Source organism: Centroberyx affinis, unplaced genomic scaffold (genome assembly GCF_046629955.1).
Source record: "Centroberyx affinis isolate AG114_WGS23_722 - 3 ecotype Tasmania unplaced genomic scaffold, CSIRO-AGI_Caff_v1 ptg000359l_1, whole genome shotgun sequence".
In the NCBI taxonomy this organism is placed as follows: domain Eukaryota; kingdom Metazoa; phylum Chordata; class Actinopteri; order Beryciformes; family Berycidae; genus Centroberyx; species Centroberyx affinis.
Window position 1 is genome coordinate 208,781 of NW_027279030.1, and position 21,677 is coordinate 230,457.

Below are 21,677 nucleotides of genomic sequence, written 5' to 3' on the forward strand. Positions count from 1 at the left end.
AATTTTAATTAATCGGAGATCATCTATAAGGCCATGTGAGTGGATTTAGTCTGGGAAATTGTATTAAAATATCAAAATAATTGATTTACAAAGATTTTAAAGAGAGGTGGGGCTTTTATTTTGAAACGTACAAGAGTCTGGCCCGGGCGAGTTCCGCAGTGCAAAGATCAGCTGATATCAGTGTAAACAGAAAACAGAGGTGTGTGTGACGCGGTTTTTTGCTCCACCGGTTCACGTCGGTTTAGACGATAAGCCTGAAACGAAGCTCGCACGAGAGTGATGTTGTGTCGGAGGATGAAGGCGACCTGCCGGCCATGCGGTTGTTTCTAATCAAGTAGAGGAGGAGGAGGAAAACGCCTCAGGGGGCTCAGAGAATCACATGCCGACCTCTTCAACCACCCCAGGAGACTGTGAGAGCAGTTTTCTGTCTCCGGGCTGAATAGGATTTTTCTGTCTAGGATTCCCCGAGTTTAATCAGTAAGTGCCTGGCAGACTGTTTTCCCCTGTTTGCTCTACATTACCACTGGATTGTAATTATCCAGTCAAATTTTGCCTGAAAAATGAAAGGCCAAATCAGTTTCTTGCTTCATGCCACTAATTTGTAGTAATTATTTGATACTAACCTGACATCACTTCAGGCTGATTTTACACTACAAATTCAGCCTACAAGTGTCAATGTGTATGCTATGAAAATAAATGGTGTGAATTGTATTTAACAGAGAATTGAAGCTTCCAAACTGCAAATCCTCACTCAGTCTAGAGTAGATTCACTTTACTGTGTTCTTTGTAAAACCTGGAAATGGCAGATATAAAGGAAGTCACAAGACAAGCTGCAATCTCGACCACCATCTCCAGACTCTGCTGCTCAGCACTTTAGGCTCTTTATAGTCTTCAGCATTACAGCTTGAAAATGAGAAAGGGTAAAAAGTACTAAATTAAACTAAGTCTGTTTGTACAACACTTAAAAAATCAGAGTTTACAAAGTACTTTATTAAAAGGAATAAAACACATGAATAGTAAATTGTATGAATAAGAAATAACAGTGAGAAACACATTCAAAAGAGAAACTGGGTATAAAAGATAAATTCTAAATGAAATGAAAACACAGCCAACACAAGATTGAACAGTGGGGTGGGGGGGGGGTCCATTAGCTACATGAAAGCAAGTCTATGAATAAAATAAGATTAAATAAAGTTCATGCTGTAATGTAATCTGATTACGTTAAACATGCCATTACAGTATCACAGGGGATTTGAGGAGATTGTGGGTCTGGGGCCCAGAGACTCAAGCCAGCAGTAGACAGACCAGCTGAGTAACTGTGAGTAACTGTCACATGCCTTTGAATCCCAGGTAAACCTGTTTCTGTGCCAATAAACCTCTGTCTTCTCAAAGCCTCAGAGACATTCAGGGCACAGCACGACCCAGCCTGCTTTGTCACTTTCTTATTGATGTGGTCCATTAATCTTCCCCGATAGTCACATGACATTCCATGACATTACGGACAGCAAGCTTTTTTCTTGCCACATACCAGCATTTTCACTGCAAATGCCGAACGTCATGTGGATTTACGCTGCATAAAGGAGAGAGGGGGTGACTTTGTCCTTCCTGCAAGGCTTGTCTGGTGACTGCCACCTTTTGTAACGATTATGATTTCCTCCTTCTCCCCTTCTGACAGTTGTTTTGAAATTTCCTCATCCTTCCTCAACACAAGATCTTGTGACCTTTTCCTATGTGGCTTAAGCAATTAGAGGTGATGTGTTCTCAGGCAACACGAGCCCCAACAACCTCTCAAAAACAGACTTAACTTTTGAGAGGTTTCAAGAGTCACTTTAATTGGGAGACAAACGTGTTCTCCCGAGTCATGTATCCTTGCTTCTAAAGTTTTCAATCTGTTGAAAAACTTTAGAAAGCTCCCCTAACGTCGCCTCTAGAGAACAGCAAACGTGATGCTGCTGATAAAAGCATAAGCTCATCAGTTTTCTCTAGGTGCTGCCACTGAGCTCTAATGATGATTCAAAATGAACTAAACCACAAACACCTGCAGGGTTGTTTTCATACACTCAATGCATCATTGATTAATTAAAAGTAAAACATATATATATAAAATACAAAGTGTTTTTTCTGCCCTTGCTGTTGATGTGTTTGCTGTGCAGGGTCTATGGAGGAGCTGGAGCCGGAGGAACAGTTTCTGCGTCACGCCAGGAATGGAGACCTGCCCGGGATTCAGAGGCTCCTCATGTCCACGATTAAGGAAGAGACGCAGATCAACATCAACTGCAAAGGTGCACATCACTACCAGATGGGAATAACAGTAATAATAATGAAAGTGTGTTGGTTAAGATGGGAGGATATAGCCTACTTATCTCACGATACGATTCGATACGTGATGTGGGGTTCACGATTCGATACAACCACGATACGATGTTATAAATAAAAGTTAAATAACAGCAAAGTCTGACTGTGCAGGTATATTTATATGCTTATTATTGAGACACAGATCTTGGCATTGTCTTGCTAGAATGTAAACAACAATTTAAAAATGGCATTACAAAGTGCAAATAATATAATGTGGATGGAGAGCTTGTGAAATTGCGATGGGCGAGCCGTCTCATTTGTGATTTCTACAGCAGAGTAAAATGAAGCTAATATCGCGATTCATTTTTCTGGCCCACGATGCATATTGTCAGATTTGTGTACTGTGATATATTGAATTTCGATATATCGTCCTATCCCTAGTGTCAGTGTGAGCTAGAATCGACTGGCGATTGTTGAATTGCTGTATTTGTGTAACATGTGATCTGTGTTCAGGTAAGAGTAAGTCCAACCTGGGATGGACTCCGCTTCACTTGGCCTGTTACTTTGGACACAAAGATGTAGTGGAGGAACTGCTTAAGGTATGGTGTCTTTTTGCTGTAAATTAACAGAGATTTGAGATTTTTATTGGCACACTGTAGGTTTTGAATAACTGCAGGGGTAATGTGTGTGTCTGTGTGTGTCTGTGTGTGTGTTGTGTGTTGCATACATACTGCAGGCAGGAGCAGAGGCCAACTTGCCCAATAACATGGGAGACACGCCGCTGCACAAAGCTGCCTTCACAGGACGAAAGGTACCTTTATGTTTCCTGAATTTTACACTCTTGATTTTAAGTTTATTAACGTTGTCACTTAACTCTTTGCATTTCTTGTTTTGATGAGTATGATTTTGTGCATGTTTTTTTTTCATCCACTCATTCAATCAATCAATCACTCAATCATGTATTGATCAGGAGGTTGTCATGCTGCTGCTGCGCTTTGATGCATGTGCTACTGTCATCAATGGGACAGCACAGATTCCTAAAGATGTCACTCAAAATGCAGAGATCAGAAGCATGTTAGAAGGTGAGAGACTGAGAGACGTGTTGTCATCTAAGAGATGTCATGGAAAACTGTATTTGTCAATCTCCATGAATATAGTGTTTGTTGAATGTTTAATCAGTGTGCCATATATTCATACAATATATTATTATTATATTATATTTATATTTATCAAATTATTTCTTTGAAATCACATCCTTCTGCTGGTATCAGCGGCTGAGAGAACAGAGGAGAGGAAACTGGAGGAACAACTTTTGGAAGCCGCGAGAGAAGGAGATCTTTCAACTCTGACTCAGCTGGTTAGTGACACACTCTGCTTTGTTGTGTTTGCTCTCAGTTTTCGGCTAACAACTGAATAACAACCCTAAAGATTTAGAGTTAGAACACATTTAGAACACTCAAAAGTGTTCCGTATTACAATTTGCAGAAAGATAATATGGAAGAGCTACAGCTGCAATGGGCTGATTTCTGTAGTCAGTGTAATGGGCCAAAAGGGGCGTGTTTGTGTGTGTGTGTGTGTGTGTGTGTGTGTATGTCTGTACTTGTCAGCTATTAATTTTCTAGGATACTTGTCAAGTCAGGTTTATTTGTATAGCTTTTAATCACAGTTACAGTCTCAAAGGGCTTCACAACGGCCACATTATGAAACATAAATGAAATCAAAAACGTCAACCTGCAAACCTTAGAGTCTCAATCAGAACAAGGAAAAACTCAAACTCAAACCTCATTGGGAAAAAAATAGAAGAAACGTTGGGAAGGGCGTCATAGAGAGGGAGGACAGTCCTGGACGGTCAGGCGTACAGTGGGTTGATAACAAAATGGAACATAAACAAACACAAACAAAATACACAGAGTAAACACAGTAAGAAGTAAAGCCTTGGGAAGCCGTGGCAGTCACACCGTGTGAGCTGTAGCTACGCCAAATCCTGGACTGAGAGTGAGGAATCAAAGTTTCCACTTGGTTCCTCCGCTCGCAGTTCAGCTAATTCAGCCAAAATGTCAGCCGGGCACAGCCATGTTCATGCTTTAATGCTTAGGAGAATACCAAACTCCTTTAGGACACTTGGGCCCAGCCAGTTACTCTGAGTCTAGAGACAGGATTTATGGCTCTTTCTTTCTTCTCTGTTCGTTCTAGCTCAACAAGAAGAAGCCACCAGACATCAGCTGCACTGATCTGCTGGGTAACACTCCACTCCACTGTGCAGCTTACCGAGGCCAGAAGCAATGTGCCCTGAAGCTGCTCAAGAGCGGGGCCAGCCCAATTACCAAGAACAAGAATGGTAAAACTCATCAGCCAGAGCCATCTGTCGAGAGTGACTTCTGCTGTTAAAATCACAGAGACCCCATTAGTTCCCAGGGCTTCATGACAGAATGTCCGGCAAGCTAATTTTGCCTTGTTGCACAGCAGTAAAGTTCCAGGGAGTAAAAAAAAACAGAGCTGAGAGTAGTCGGTTAGCAGCTTGAAAATGTGTGCCTTTGCTTTCTGTTTTGTTTTTCTGTGTTCTTGGAGTTTGGAGTTTTTGTCTCTTCTTTTACCTTTAAGGGCAAGGAAAGTGGGAGAAACCATACACATTGTCTTGGTTTGTTTAAGCGATTCTTGTTATGAAATGTCAGGTTCAGGTGTCATATTCAGATGGTAAAAAGAAGTTCCAGACTTCAGTTTCACAACCTTGATAGATTCAAATCGTTGTTATCAGCCTTTAGGGGTCAAGTCATATTTTTGCCTCCATATCAGTGTTTTCTATTGTACTAAAACACCAATCATTTTGTGTCAATATCTCCCAGGCCAGACTGTGTTCGACCTGGCCAACGATACAGTGATGAAGCAGGTCCTTGAAGTCAACGTCCATCAAGTGAGTGCTTTAGTGCTGATCGTGTCCTTCCCAAAGTTATGTGTTTTTATATTTTATTCATGTTCCATTCATGTTCTCTGTCCGCCACAGGGTATGACCCGCCACGTCAAGACGTTTGAAGGACTCCTCTGGAAGGTAGTAGAGTGTGACAATGATTATTCAATAACACAAGATAGAAACCACTGAGAAGGTGAACTCTTATTCTGCTCCTCTGGTTCGTCCCGCAGACCTCCAGATTCTTCGGCTGGCGCTCCTACTGGGTCGTCCTGCAGGATGGGGTTTTGTCCTGGTATTCTAAACAGTAGGTACCAGCACTACTTGTTTAATCACATTTCACACAGATTGTGGAAAGATGTCTTAGAAAACTCTCTCTCTCTGTCTCTCTCTCTCTCTCTGTCTCTCTCTCTCTCTCTGTCTCTGTCTCTCTCTCTCTCTCTCTCTCTCTCTCTGTCTCTCTCTGTCTCTCTGTCTCTCTCTGTCTCTCTCTCTCTCTCTCTCTCTGTCTCTCTCTGTCTCTCTCTCTCTCTCTCTCTCTCTCTATCTATCTATCTATCTATCTATCTATCTGAAGGTCAGATGCAGCTGCCAATATCAGAAGGCAAGGCTGTAAATCCCTGACACAGGCTCACTGTTTGGTAAGCCAACATTTCAAAATTATACTCCCTTTTCGACTGTTGTGTTAACAAGGTGATAAAAGATACAGTATTAAAAATTCTTGCTCTCCTGACCAAGATTCAGACCAAGATGTCAGCACTCCCACAAGCTGCAATGCTCTTTTTAATCTTTAGGTTTTGCTTTCCAGATCAGAGCGAGAGATAACTGCTTTTTTACCCTCAAGTGCTTTGACGACAGCGTGCATCACTTCAAAGTTTCACCTAAAAATGACCCAGAGGCAACAAGAAAAGTGAGAGTTTTTCTTTTCTGGCTCTAATCTCAAGTGCCTTCTCTACTAGATCAGTTAGGTGTCCTTGCTGTCATGTTTGGTTTTCCTAATGGCGTGAGTGAAAAGCTGTTACTGTCTTGCAGGCTTGGCTGGATGCACTGGAGGAACACTCTGCCTACAGCACACACTACTGCTCCCAAGATCAGGGCAGCGAGGAGGAGGAAGACGAAGCGATCTCACTCGGGGAACTCACAGACTCACTACAGGTGGCAGCGAACAAAAAAATCTATAATTAATACGTCAACATAATTATAGTGTTTTCACTGTACTCAGATGCCCCCCAGACGTCCCATCCTGTGCTGTTTGTTCATCCGCTCTGCCCCTGTGTCTCTTTGGATCCAGGCAGCTGAGGCCAGCCGTAAACGACTGGAGAAGGAGGTGGCAGCTTTCCTGTCCATGGTGAAAAATGACGGGCTTGAAGAAAGTAAAACCTTTTATTTCATTGTCAATTGTGATGTTTTTTTCTTGTCTTTTACTTTTTTTGGGGGTAAATGATGTAATATACATAACAGATGCAGAACCTCACTAATATGAGCCACTTAAGAATAGAAATGGAAACCTTGGAATTACAGCTACACATATTAAGGAACTTTAAATGCACAATATTGATAGAATATGTCTGAATCCATATTATTAAGTTCCCTGTCATTTAGACCAGTGGTTCACTACCTTTTTGGCTCCTGACCCTTTAAAACAAAGCAATGTCTATTCATGACCCCCATGACAAAATGCAGAGTGATTTTCTCTTTTCAGGTTTCATTTGATTCATTATCAGAGGAGGTCTAGAGGCTGAAAACTATTCAGTATTTCACAACAAAAAAGAAAAAAAAAGAGAAAAATCTGAAAAAATAGACATGATGATAAAGGGTTACAACCACTGATTTAGACCTCTGTATCTCGCCTGTTGTTGTTTGTAGCTTTTCTGAGAACATTAAATAGAAAACACATTAACGCATTAAGAAAACACATACGTTTATCTTCCAGTTAACTGCAGTTTGTCTTTCTGCTTCTTTAGCATCTTGTTTCACTCTACAAGTAAATATCGAGTGGTGAGAACGTGTGATATTTTGCATTGCAGCAAATTATTTGGCACCAGCTTTCCCTCATCAACAAATGTTGTGTCCTTGTTTGTCCTCTCAGGGTTTCCATCCACCATATTACAGAAAATGCAGGAGGTGTGCGAGTTGTCAAGCGAGACCAGTTCCAATCTGAGCGTCTGTCTCGGCCTCTTCTCCAGACAGGAAGGGGTAAGTGTCACTTCCCCAGGGCAGATTGCCTCTGTGCCAATGCCTTTTTTTTGTCTATTCTATCATATGATTACCAGCAATTTATTCCCCAGAACTTGTTGCAACACAGGTAAACAAAAAGATGCAGAATATAAATGCTGCAATCAACAGGAAAGCTGTTATCAGTGGTGTTTTGTGTGTTTGTTATGTAAGAAGAATCACATTGCCTTGGAAAATTCCATATTTCACAAGGAACTGCGAGCACAATTCACACTTTCTTATGAAAGCCTGTCATTCAATCGCAATAATTATAAGCTGTTAGATGGATTTTTGTGTGTGTGATTCAATGGATTTGATTATAATGGATGGATTCAATGGATAAATTATACCACGCCAGAAAGCTGGGTGACACAGCTGGTTGTAGCTCACAACCAGAACCCACCCTGTTTTGCAATAATGTAATAATAATTACAATAATAATATTAATAATAAGATTTATTCATATTGCATTTATCTACATAGTGCTTTACATAACAAAGTGTTTTACATAACAGCGTCCATTTCCAATGTTTAGTCCAGAAGCCTGTGGCATCGTAAGGTTTACTGATGCATGTGAACTCCTGAATGGCCTGGTAATCTGGACAAAATGCTGGACACTCTCAGGTGTTCAGCATGCAGGTGAAGAAATGGCATTGGTAAAGTAAATGTAAACACTGAGGCAAACACCACTGACCCTGCATGATTTCACTGTAATGGCATCCGGCCCGGCAGTGCTCTGGTTTACAAGCTATCAGACACAGCTGCAGTCAAAGGAAGCTGTAATACTGAGGTCTTGATTGATACAATTCATACAGTGGAATTGATTGAGCAGTGCATGTGTGTCCATTTGCATGTGCGGAAGTATTTGTGTGTGTGTTTGTGTATGCATAGAGGGCAGTTTCCACATATGTACTGCTAGGGCTTCACATTTAATTTTGTATAATTGTGTATCACAATTTTAGTTTCCACAATTACTAATTGTAGAATACTTGCACATACTGAACCATTCAATTTCATTTAGAGCGTCACATCAGAATGAGGATCACCTATTGGTTAATCACTGTTCTTTGATTTTTAAAGTTTTGATATGTTGTAGTGCTGCTGCTTTTGATGCACCAGAGTGTTTGAATGCAGTTTATTGAAACTGAAATTAATAATAGAACATGAGAATTAGCGGCAGGATGTACACTAGAGGTGTTGAATATGCAAATCAAGGAATATTCAGCTTCACATTATGATACACAGATTCAGCCCATTTATACGCGCCTTTCTTTATCCACACAAAACCCTGCAATATGTCGAGCTCCCATCGATTTCTTCATCTAAAATAAGAAATGCACACTAATAAATGCGAAAGACATCCAATGGGATATGAATTGTTGAGTCACAAAAATTTGAAGCCATAACCAGTACCATTAAAATCATTAAATGGTAAAAAACATGATGATCTCAGTCCACTAATACTTGGAATGTATTTTTCTGCACGTCTCTTCTTTTTCCTCCAGCGCACACTCACCCACACACTCACACAGCTTCATCTCGCACACCAGTCAGTTGAATTTCTAAGGGATCATCTGAAGAGACGGCAGCATCAGGACGCGAGGAGGGTGCCAAGAAATCATTTGAATGTGCTCAGTTTAATGGACGCCCAGCGCAGCCAGCATTTGCACATGGGCATACAGGCCTCGATAATGCTGATATGCAGATCACACAGTTGGCATCCCGTACGCAAGGGAAGGGGCACACAAAATATCAGTGCGCACTTTGAATAGGAACAACTCAATAGGAACAGCTCAAATGTGCGTATCTCGGTCTCTGTAAGACCCACATAATGTTACACAGACTGAATCAGGCTCATAGTGAAAACTTTACGGGCAGCAGGGAGACCGATCTAGGTTCAATCCCCTGTGACAGCAAGCGTCTGCTCTGCTGAAGTGTCCTTGAGCAAAACATTGAATCCTTAACCGGCTCCAGGAGGTGGTGGAGGGACCAAGGAAAAATAACTTCTTCTTTGGGTTCAATATAGTATCTTGTTTGTAATTCATCTGCAGGGACCTTGTCATTCTAAAACTCTTTTCCCCCTCTCAACGTTACCATTTCTTGTCTTACTGTCTTGGGTAGAAATCATCCATAAACTAGGCCTTTCCTGTGTCTTGGACATGGGTGAAGTCCTAAATGAAACCTGGCCTCTTTCTTCGGTCTCCTATCTTTGCATTCACACATTATCAGCCGAGTGAAAATATGTTGATGGAAGCGCTGAAGTAATATTTGGGGAAAGGAGCGTTTGAAAAATGAGCACATCTTCAAATTATACACAATAATGCGTCGCCTAAAAGGGAGGTTTGGCTAATTGTTTATATCCCAGTCCATTACCGTCATTTGATCTCTTCTCCTCCATGGGAATCATGTTCTCTGGCAAGCCATTTGAGACAGCGGCTTCAAGGCAGCTGTCCTGCATTACAGATAAACATGGCTCGTCCCGCTCAGCACTGTCTCCTTCTGGGTCTGCTGATCAGAGGACTGAGCAGGGGGGCGATCAGCCAGTCACTATGCTGTGTATTTACTGACCTACTGCTGTCCAGGCTTAGTTCAGAGCAACCCTGCTGGTCTGACTCAGTTTCTCTGACAATCATGCACTGTTTTGTTTGAAAATAGCCTTGGAATAAAATGTTGGTAACCATGGTTTTTTGTTTCTCATCTACAATTATCTGTCATCAAATTTGGTTGGGCTCATGTGTTTTTATGTGTGCTTTGCCTGCTCATTGTGTGTGTGTGTGTGTGTGTGTGTGCGCGTGCGTGTGTGTGCGTGCGTGTGTGTGTGTGCGCGGTGTGCTCAGGTGCGCAGTGTGAAATTGGAGCAGGAGGTAGAGAAGAATAAGATCCTGTCTGAAGCGCTGCAGACTCTTGCTACCGAGCATCACGAACTTGAGCAATCCGTCGTCAAGGGATCTTCACCACGCAGCGCGCTGAGCGAGGATGAGTTCTACGACGCTGTGTCTGGTGAGTTGACAGTTGTCAAACAAGACTGGATTTGGGGGACTGATGTAGGAGGTTTTGTGGCAAGCTCCGCTCACACATCCCACGCTCTGTCATTCACCTGCAGGGCGCTGGAACTCTTTTTCCTGGTGGTGACTTGCTTTGGTACGTCCGACTCAAGCGTGTCATGAGCTTAAGTGTTTACCTGTTGTGTTAAAATAACTTGAAGCCTTTTCACACGAATGATTGTGATTGATTTTTTTTGTGTGGAAAACCTGCATGGTAGTGAAATAAAAATGGGCCTGATTGATTCCCAGTGACTGCTTTCACAACGGCTACACAACTTTGATCTACAGAAATTCTGCAGGAACATTTTTGGAATGTACTTCATTTTTTCTTATTAACTGTGTATTCAAACTTCATTTGTAAGTCTTGAAAGGACTTCTGTTTATTTTTGATCTAATTTGTTGCTGGATGCCTTATGTACCCAGTTCTCTCTTGGAAAAGAAAAACTAATTGGATTGGACTGCCTGGATATGTCACGGTTAAATTAAATTAAATGCTAATGATAGATCCATACTCATATGGTAGATCTATATTCATAGTTGTTATGAGTATGGATCTATTACAGAGCATGATAATGAATATGGTAATGATTGATCAGTGACATAAATCTATTATTCCTACTGCTGTCATGCATGTGTGTACACTGGCTCGCCACTAAACTACACAAGGTATCCATGGGTTTGAAAAGTCTTGCATTATTTAAATCTAAGGCCTTAAAAGTATTAGATCTCATTTTTCCTTTTATATTTTCTTTGCATTGCATGTCCACTCTTAACACAGAGGAGTAAATTTGTAGTGAAGTTTTGGAGTTTGTAGTAGAATATGCAATTTTTTTTTTTTTCATCGTATCTGCTTTAGTAAACACAGTTGGACTTCATATCCCTTAATAATTGATTTCCTGGTGCCTTTTTCCTTATACTGCCCATTTATTGTTTCAGAACTTGTTTAGTTTGAAATGGGCTAGTTTTGCCAGCTTTTTATTTCTTAATTTTGGTTTTTAAATTGGTCCTAAATTAATTTCGGCTTAAACGGCTTAAGAAGTGTGAAATCTGTCTTTCTGACACCTGCAGACGCCCTGCTCTGTCTCTCTCTCCCGTGTCTCTCAGAATCGGACTCGGACCACTCCCTGAGCGGCTTTGAGACGGTGGCCAGCCATTCCTTTGAAGAAGACGAGGAGGAGGAAGGCTCTGTCCTGTTAAGCAGAAATCGCAGTACCCCCACCAGCATGTCACAAGAGGATCACCATGGCAATGAGGAGGAGACTCAGCCCAATGGGATCCCAGAGCATAGGTCAGCGGTGCTGTATGACCCTACAATTTCCTAAATGGACCGCTGACACCCTGTGCTTTTATCCACCTCACATCAAAACTAATTCAAAAAGGGCTCGTCTCCTCACATCAGTGTGTTTTATGTTTTTTAGAGCCGTTTAATTTTAAATCCAAAGGGTCAGCTTCTGTTTTTGCCCCTTTTGACTAATGTATCACCAATTTTGTTTTAATGTTCTCTCTAACCTGCTCTTTCCCTGGCAGTTCTGTTTTCTGACTGAGCTTTATTTTGATTTTCATATGTTCTCTCAGGTCTTGCCAGTTCAGAGTGTGAATAATTTAGAGAGAGGGCCAGCCTGGTGAAGGCAAGAGAATGGCTTGTATTGAAAGGACTGAGCTCTGTGTTGGACCTGTTAAATATTGATGAGGTCACAGTGTAATGCAATAATCAGACCGCAGTGCGATCCGACATTGACTAATCCCTTCAGGCTGTGGAGTGGAGTTCACACTTTTTAGATGGATATCAGTTTTAATACTTGTTTTTTTTTTTTTTACTTCTCTTGTTATATTTTTTCAATGTCTTATTTGATATTGCTCCTCTGATTTAGAGAAACCATCCAAACTTCAATCTTTAAAACATTAAAGTGGATAAAATAGTTCCAGTTGGCTGGTCCTCTAAATCTATTAGATTTTTAGGAAATAAGTTAACTCCTGTCAAACAGTGTTACTGCAGGATTGTTCCTAGTTCTTTAGTTGGACGCCTTGTATATTGGTGTTGATTGTCTCTCTGGGCTTTGGTCCAATTTGTCATTGTTACCTGTGCCTGAAACTACACTAAGGGCTTTTGTTGTGGCCTGAAGACTATATTCGCTTGAATAAGATATGACCGCAGCATGTCTGGCACATTTAATCTAATGAAATGTGTCTATTTTAGTAGCAGTGGCACAACGTCGATACAACTTACAAAGCCTTACAGAAGTAATGCAACTTTGTGTGTCTGTGTGTGTGTCTCTGTGTGTGTGTGTGTGTGTGTGTGTGTGTGTGTGTGGTCTCAGGTCCAGCTTACCTGCGCCTATGTTTTCAAGAAATGACTTTAGCATTTGGAGTATCCTGAGGAAGTGCATTGGAATGGTGAGTTTTCACTGATAGATGATTGTAAAGCGGCAAATGATGATGATATACTGTCTTTCTCCAAACCCTTTTAATGAACAGCATGTTGGAAAATATGTATGTAATGTGCTGAATAGCATGTCTCACTGTGTGCTTTTCTGTACTGCTGGCTTAAGGCATGAAAGGGTTCAGCACATTATAATCCTGATATGGAATGTGGAGTGTACAGACCGCAGTATTCACACTAATCATATATTTTCTAAAGCTGTGTTTCTTTTGGCTCCATAAGATATTAGAGAAGAATGCCTGCAATATGTGATTTTTAAATTCAACACACAAGACCTTTTTTTCATCCTTTGCTGCTTTAACTTTGTGATGTTGTGCCACAATATGGCACATCTTATGACCAAATTCCACGCTGTCTGTTCAACATCAAGCGTGAAAATTACATAGAGCGATCGCTTTGTGAAGTGACTTTATTTTCTCTCTCTAATTGCGCTTCCTTTCTCTTTCAGGAACTCTCCAAGATCACAATGCCTGTGATTTTCAATGAGCCCCTCAGCTTCTTACAGCGCCTGACGGAGTACATGGAGCACACTTACCTCATCCACCAGGCCAACGCCTCCGCAGACTCCATTGACAGGATGAAGGTACACGCTCTGTTTTATCTGTTATGTTGACATCCAGTCATCCAATTTCTCAGGTCAAAATAGTGTTAATGTTACGATTACACTAAGATGAATGCCAGATGAAGGTCTTCCAAATATAAATAGTGCGCGGGAAGCATTTATCCATTCACAATTACATGTATTCTGAGTGGATTTTACCTTTTATTGTGTGATTTTGAGTGTATATTTGTTTGACATTGGCAGTGTGTGGCTGCGTTTGCTGTGTCCGCTGTGGCCTCCCAGTGGGAGCGGACAGGAAAACCCTTCAACCCGCTGCTGGGAGAAACCTATGAACTGGTCAGGTGAGAGGGAATATCCAACATATAGTCAACACTGAGTATTTACATTTACTAACGGACTCAACCATACATCACATGTGTGCACTTGCTCCCAGAGAGGACCTGGGCTTCAGGCTGATATCGGAGCAGGTGAGCCACCATCCTCCAGTCAGCGCCTTCCATGCCGAGGGCCTGAAGAAAGACTTTGTCTTCCACGGCTCCATCTACCCCAAACTCAAGTTCTGGGGCAAAAGTGTGGAGGCTGAGCCAAAAGGCATCATCACACTGGAGCTGCCCAAGTAAGGCCTTCGAGCTGATAAAAATTAATATTACTGACCATTTTTTACATTAACATTATTATCATTTTGCTTGCTCTGCTCAAGTCACTGTGTCTTTTTTTTCTACAGGCACAATGAAGCCTATACATGGACAAACCCTACATGCTGTGTTCACAATATTATTGTGGGCCAGCTGTGGATTGAGCAGTATGGAAATGTGGAGGTGATTAACCACAAGTAAGAGGACAAAAAATAAACCCTTCTACTTCTGGGAGTATTTGGCTAGGTAGATTTTTGTGGCATATATTGGACACCATACTTATTTTAAGATCATGCTTCAAAGCTTAGGATATTTAGACCAAGTCTGACACAGTTGATGTAAATACATTGAGGAAGTTTGACCAACAAGAAGGAAAATGGACTGGGCAAATGAGGAAGTTTTGTATGACTGGAACAGTAGAGAGTGAAAGGATATTCTGCTACTTCTGTTTTTGCCTAGAACTGGAGAAAGATGCTGCTTGAATTTCAAACCATGCGGCCTTTTTGGCAAAGAACTGCACAAGGTGGAAGGGTATATTCTGGACAAAAGGTATGATTTACCTTAAAGTACCTATAAATATTCTGTACAGATTGAAAATGATGTATGTTGTTCAAAGAATTTGTCTGACTCCCTTATTTGAACCCCATCATCCCTTACCATATTTTCAAACAGTTGTTAATGAGAGCCAAATATGATTCAGTAAGGTGACCAATAAATACGATTAATTTATGAATCAGGACCTACAAAGTTAAGTAGGTCTATTGGCTCTAGCTTAAAGTTTTGAGCCAGAGTTTCCCACTGGAGCACATTTCCACCTCAGAGTGCAAGACATCAGTATCCAAAAGATAGACAAATCCATCATGCAAATCATAAATTAACAATTTACCCAGGCAGATCAGTTATGACTACATTCTTAATTGTCATGAATGCCAGCTCTTGAAGGACACGGGGTTGGAAAATTAAATTAAATTAAATCTAAAACAGACACAACCCAGGAAAAGACGAGCTAACATGCCATAGAAGCAGATGGGCGAAAACATGTTTGTACACTCGGTGTTGGCAGGTCCATTCACATCTCAGTCATGATTTGCTCACACTTATCAGCTACACACCCTCATAAAAATACTTAATTTGTCTTTGACATATAATGCTTGATACTGCCAAAGGAATGAGCAATGCTTTGGCTCATAAGACTTGGAAAATCAATGTTTCCCTGGCAAAATTTCATTTGGCTGAATATTCCAGAGGTTTATTTTAAGCCTTCAGCGCTCTCCACACATGAATCTGTGATTATTTTCATTTTTTAAACTATATGGTAGACATTTTAGCTGATGCAAAAGAAATCCCCATTATATACCTGAAAGCGCTCTTTCTGTCAGTTTAAACTTTGTTGTTGTTGTTGTGAAAACGGACTGAAATCATTATCCGATGTTTAGGCCTGAGGATGTGTTTGTGTGTTTTACACAGCAAAAAGAAGCTCTGTGCTCTCTATGGGAAGTGGACTGAGTGTTTGTACTTAATGGATCCTGCTGCACTGGAAGCACATAAGAGAAACGACAAGAAGGTGGCAGAAGAGAAAAAAGTCTGCAAACAGGTATGAACTTTAACATATTTTACTTTATTTACATCTCAAAGCTATCAAAGACATCAAATAAAATGATATAGCAGGAGAGCTAATTTCCATCCTTACTGCACAATTCGATTACACCAATCAATAGATGCAGTGTAACACACTGTACTGTAGCAATACAAACACACAGCATTTTGCAGAGAGCTTCATCAGTGTTTAGTGTTGGCAGTACAGTGTCACTGCAGCTGAGCAGTGAGTTTGTGTGTTTATGTGCAGGGTGGAGGTGGAGGTGAGGAGACGGAGGAAATCCCCCTGCCAGACACAGAGACTGTGGAAGTTATTCCTGGCAGCCAGCTGCTGTGGAGGATCGCCCCCAGACCAGCCAACTCCACTGAGGTCAGACTGATTATTGATTATTGTATACTGTATACGGGCTTTAGTTGACACAACATGCAAATCCCGGAGGTAATCGGCTATGCTTTGCCTTTGCAGATATTATATGTATCTGATGATGTGTGTTTTAATATATGAGACTAATTATTTCTTTTTAATTGAAGATGTACAGCTTTACGTCCTTTGCGATGCAACTGAACGAGCTGCACAAGGAGATGGAGGGAGTCATTCCTAAGACAGACTGTAGGCTGAGGCCAGACGTACGAGCCATGGAGAATGGTGATATTGGTATTGATTATTAGGAACACACTCTATCTGCAAATCAAAATCTTTTCACTATAGACTGAAACGCGGCAAGGTTATTGAAATGCTTTCCCCTTGTAGACCTTGCAAGTGAGGAGAAGAAAAGGCTAGAGGAAAAGCAGAGAGCTGCTCGCAAAAACCGCTCCAAGTCCGATGAAGAGTGGAAGACGAGGTGAGATTGTTAATGAAACTGCTCAACTCTTCAAAAGTATTCTCCTCTCTAAATTGCTATGCTCAACTACCTCTCATAAGCAAATTTATGCAAAAATAAGTTTTCTTTGTGATCTAAATACAAGCACAGTATTTGTTACTGCATTTTAATGGACCAGCTAATTAGAAGGAATATATAAATATTGCATTTAAACACCATGACCTTAATCCATTATGGTAACAGTGTGCATAAAACTGTGAAGAATTGATATTTAATATTTACAAAGTGTCAACCTGGTCAACTCAGAATATTCCTCTGTTTTGCTGAGCTGAACTGGCTTTCATGTAATTTACAACTATATACAATAATAAGTTTTCAAGCTTTGTGGGATGAATGTAATTGAAATCTTTGATACTGCATTCATATCAGCTCTCTCAATAGTGCTTTATACTTTGTTGCTTTGAAATGCTGAAGCTTTTCTCTTACATTGTCTTGTTTTTCTGTTGCATCCTGGCTTTGATGTAAAGGAGCCCGCCCCTCGGCCCAAGGTTAGAGTTACTTGCTGTTTGACTGGTGTGCTTTACATGTGTGATGTCATCACAGTCTGCCGTCTCATTAATACCAAACAACTTGTTACTCTCTAAAATTGAATCATATCTCTCACCGTGTGCCTGTTGATGCTGAGATATGATACAGAATCACTGATGATAAAGAATCACTAAGTCGAGGTGAAATTAGGACACAATGCACTGAACCATTAATCTGCTCTTACTATCACTGGCATGGCAGCTCCACTTTCTGGCGCTTGATGGAATTACTCAAATACTACAGTAGCCTTCTTACCAAATACATTTTTTTGCCGTTTTCATGCAGCATAAGCAGTACAATAGTTTAGTCATTTTAATCAAATGCAAACACCAACAACACTGACCATGCAGATAACCCATAAACTTGTGATGAAACTGACCTTACCTTCCTTCCTCATTTTCTCTCAGCTGTCTGTATTTTAATTTTCTGGCATCTCGATGTGCCAGAAGCTCTTACTGAATGATGATCTCCTCTGGGTTTTCAGGTGGTTTCAACAGGGGCAAAACCCCCACAACAGCTCTCAGGACTGGCTGTTTTCTGGCGGATACTGGGACAGGAATTACAGCCAGCTGCCAGACATTTATTAATGGACATTTCTAAAGACAAGCAATATGCAAATAATGTACTTTAACAGTGTGGCCTTAATCCATTATGATAATACTGTGCATAAAAATGTCAATAACTGATATTTAATAGTTACAAAATGTGAAGCTGTTTGACATTGCTTTGAAATGTAGCATTTGTATTTACATTTAGACCAAATTGTTTTCTGTTCATAATGTACTTTTAGCATAATGTAGAGGTGCATTAAGCCACTAAAGCATGGTTCATGCACTGGGGATCATGGTTTTAGTGTCCATCTGTCTTGTTTTAAATGTCCATAATAGTGCTGTGACTCTAAATGATCTGTATATCTGTATATATACTTCACACAAATTGAAATTCCACATCCAGGGGCCTCATCACATCATTCACATGTTTTTTTTAAATGGGTTAAACTCAAAGTGACCACTGACTCTCTAGCAGTCACAATCCCAGTTAAAATGAGGTTGACATGGGAATTATGAGCTTGCAATGCCTACCAAAAATATTTAAAAAAAACATTCTAATTGTTGATGAGGTCCCTGGAGAGGTGTTTTTAACCAGCATACATCAGGATTACAGAGTATATTACATACAGCTGTTTTGTGATTATTTCTTCATGTTCTATTTGAAAAAAAGTACACATCTAAAAGTACCAGGGGTCTGAATGAATGAGTGTTTCATTCGTGGCATCTTACTTTTTAATACAAAACCACATGGTTCTACAATATCACTAACTGTTAGAGTTTCCAATATTTATTATAATTTTTTGAGGATTTTAATATATTCTGTTTTGGTCCTTAATAAGAGCACGCAGATATCTTGTTACTCCAGTTATTTTCACAAAACATCAGTGTTATTTTTTGATTATTATCTAGTTATCAACCTCTTTGTGAGACTTTGTGTGATTGCTATGCATGACCACAACCTGACAAATGACTCAAAATCACTTTGAAAATTTGAACTAACTATGCCTTCAGGAACTGATGGCCATGGTTTCATCAAAAGAAATGTAATTAATATTTTTAAAGCATTTTTATGCAGCCTAGAGCAGATTTTGCAGTAAACACTTTCATCTTATCTCATCTATATTTTTCTATACCAACACTACACTTATAAACTACATTATATAGTTGTGATAGTCTGTCTGTTGTGCTCAGTGCCTCATAAAGCAGACCTGCAACTATAATGATTATATTTTACATGCATATTGTAAAGCTGGGAAGTTGCTGAACAAAGCTTAGCAAAGTTTGCTGTGTGGCTTCTGCTCACTTAGATATTTCAGCTCATGGATTAGTTGAAGCTGTAGATCTTAATAGGAAAAGATATAAACAACTGATATTTTAATAGGGTCATATGGGTGTTTAATGCCTCATATCATGGACAAGATGATATCAAAACGAGTATCAGGAATAGACTTATCTGATCAATGTAATGAAAAAAATTATATGGCTTAGTCTTTATTACATGCTTATTACAGAATATACATTTAGTGGCTGGTTTATTAGGTACACCACTTAATGTACAAAAATGATATGTGCCACAGTGACTCACAAGGCCGTGGTTTATCATATAAGCCAAGAAAACAGGTGCTTAATTGTACATTAGAAACAGCAAAAAAAGTGATTTAAGTAACTCTGTTGGTGCAAAGTGCATTCCAGTATTCATCTTGTTGGCATGTAGCAGATGAAGGATCTCTGACCTGCTGCGCTAAGAGGGTTCACTGTGCGTCTTGTTGACCTTGTGAATTCCTCTGTGTCTCCTGAGCTAATAACATGGAGTCCCACATCATGGCTCTGTTACTTGAGTTTAATTAGGCTCACAGAAGCATAGCTCTTCTTCATTTGATAGATCTATTAACAATGGATGCTCTTGAGTTATCTGGCAGAATATTTTCAAAACCAGCTTTCCTCAGATTCCTCTTATGTGCAAAGTTCCTCTTGCACATAAATTCTCGCCTGAAGCAAACCAGGCCCTGGCAGAGACTTGCCTGCATGTAATGTGAATTAAATGTTATTGTACACTACTATTGTATACTACTGATAGTGTTTGTACACTATCAGTAGTGTCACATGATCACACTGAATCAATGTGAGCCTTTTAATGGTTCGGAAGCCAAAAGAAGGGTTCTCTGTATATCAAGAGATCAAAACAAAGCATGTTTTACTGAAAGTGCAGTACATAACAGTGGACATGTGGAGTCTAGCTTATGTGCAATGTAGATCCCACTGTATGCTACCTTGTTTAAAATTCCTCAACTCAGTCACATAGTATAGAGTTTCAAATTGTCTGGTCTGTTTATCAGTGTAGCATGAGACGATCCCTCCAACATGGTACTCATGCCACAAGGGAGGATCTTGTCATACTCCTTGACGATGCAACAGAACAGGGAAAAGATCAACCTGGAACCAAGTCAACAGATTGTCTTCATATAGGCCTCTGTTTCAGTTCCCTAACCATTAAAGTTTTCCTCACACCTCGGAGGGTAAACAACATGCCGGCTCTCCCAAACCACTTTCACCTTGGCAAGCGGTCGCCATTGTCTCTGTTTCAGATGTTGCTGGATATGATATCTGCAGTAACTGCAGTGACTCCCTTGGGCATATTCAGAGCTCAGCCCCTCCAGTGATAGCTTAACTCTTTTCACCTCCAACCCAAGTGGGAACCCGAGTGAGAATCACAGTGACGAGGGCGTGACAAGGCCATCCTCTGCTGGAACAGGACACTTCTGACCCAGCATATTCCCCTGTGGGAAATTCCATCCATGAGGTCATTAGTGACCACAGAAGCCTCTCTGATGGGATGGGTGCGCTGTCAGTGAGGGCAAAATGGTTAATGGCCTGTAGGAGCCGCCTTGGTCCTCTGAGCACATCACTGTCTTAGAGCTGCAGGCTGTACACCTCAATTTCATAGCTCTCCTCCTCCAGGGTCAGCTCTTAGCGGTACAGAGATCTACAGATTTCCCCACATTGGCCGGGGAGGCGTTGGTTTGTGGAACTTCTCAGTCTGATGAGAGGGTTCCCTTGGCAGTTACCCAGCAAAGCAGATGGTCAGGCAGGTTTGGCATCCAAATCCCCCTCCACTGCAGCTATGGGTATGTCCGCTAATGAGTCCATCCCTCAGGACCTACAGTACATGAAGCTGTCCAAGAGACTTTAAACAACGCAAGTGCACCATCTATGTGTACAGATTATGCCAGTAGGTGGACTGTGTTCTCCTCCTAGTGTTCAAACATTTTAATTACATACCGTGTCAATGAGTGATGAGTGCAAGAGAGCAGAGGACACAGGTGTGTCTCTGTGACTGAACTCAACTTTCCTATCTCAATCAAACTGTGAATCAGGTGATTGAGGTAATAACACTCCTTCCCTCTCTGTGGCCACTTCCAGGGCTGTTCTGAAGGGGATCTCCTTAGTGCATATATGTGTCTCTAGGTCCACACTGTGCATCTTTGATAAGTTTTACAATCAATGTGGCATTAGAGGTAAAGGTGATGGTCAAAGTGAGGTTATGCATAAAACTGTGGATCTATAAGTCTGAACAATGACTGTCACTATCTCGTCGCTCAGAAGGAGCTGACATCCAGCAAATAGGTCATAGAAAATCACTTCATAGTTAGTCAAGTCCTGCCTCCAAGGGTCATGGGCATTACTATTTTGTAATTTGAGGTGTTTCTCAGTATGCATTCTTGTGCGATCTTGTGTCCTCCATGATGCATTTTACATATCTACCAGCTAAAGTGCGATTCTAAAACAAAAGAATGCTGAGGACAAAAAAGCCACAATATTTTGCTAGATTAATGGACAACAGTTTATTGTTGAGTTCAGAAACACACGGGAAAGCCATCATCCTGTTACATGTAACCGCAATTTCAACAAGGTTCAAAACCTCATGACAAAATGAACAAAACACATTCTTTCAAAGACAAAAGTAGCTCAGTATTTGGTACAGCAGATAAGTGACATCTTACTGATAACGTCACATCACTTGTACTG

General features: G+C 40.7%; 1 protein-coding gene across 4 annotated transcripts; it reads left to right on the forward strand.

Annotated features, from left to right (window-relative positions):
• Positions 1 to 200: 200 nt before the first annotated feature.
• Positions 201 to 18,341, forward strand: osbpl1a (oxysterol binding protein-like 1A). Of its 4 annotated transcripts, none has more exons than XM_071515534.1 (30): positions 201 to 477; positions 1,240 to 1,318; positions 2,154 to 2,282; positions 2,809 to 2,894; positions 3,032 to 3,106; positions 3,266 to 3,377; positions 3,567 to 3,652; positions 4,489 to 4,633; positions 5,139 to 5,206; positions 5,297 to 5,341; positions 5,434 to 5,507; positions 5,778 to 5,841; positions 6,009 to 6,110; positions 6,233 to 6,355; positions 6,492 to 6,573; positions 7,290 to 7,396; positions 10,252 to 10,414; positions 11,563 to 11,746; positions 12,777 to 12,852; positions 13,347 to 13,481; positions 13,704 to 13,801; positions 13,894 to 14,076; positions 14,185 to 14,292; positions 14,555 to 14,644; positions 15,563 to 15,689; positions 15,942 to 16,061; positions 16,223 to 16,346; positions 16,443 to 16,533; positions 17,040 to 17,060; positions 17,585 to 18,341. In XM_071515534.1, exons 3-30 carry the CDS (start codon positions 2,159 to 2,161, stop codon positions 17,685 to 17,687), a joined length of 2,916 nt encoding a protein of 971 aa, XP_071371635.1. In that variant the 5' UTR covers positions 201 to 477; positions 1,240 to 1,318; positions 2,154 to 2,158; the 3' UTR covers positions 17,688 to 18,341. The 4 variants fall into 4 exon arrangements, with proteins under 4 accessions (XP_071371635.1, XP_071371638.1, XP_071371637.1 ...); XM_071515537.1 differs by having other exon boundaries at positions 3,329 to 3,377; XM_071515536.1 differs by lacking the exon at positions 17,040 to 17,060.
• The last annotated feature ends 3,336 nt before the right edge of the window (positions 18,342 to 21,677 follow it).

Excerpts from the sequence above, each read along its gene's own strand:
- osbpl1a (XM_071515534.1), top strand. The coding sequence starts at position 2,159 with ATGGAGGAGCTGGAGCCGGAGGAACAGTTTCTGCGTCACGCCAGGAAT. Across the intron at positions 5,207-5,296 it reads TTGAAGTCAACGTCCATCAA|GGTATGACCCGCCACGTCAA; the intron begins GTGAGTGCTTTA and ends TGTCCGCCACAG. Across the intron at positions 16,347-16,442 it reads CATGGAGAATGGTGATATTG|ACCTTGCAAGTGAGGAGAAG; the intron begins GTATTGATTATT and ends TTCCCCTTGTAG.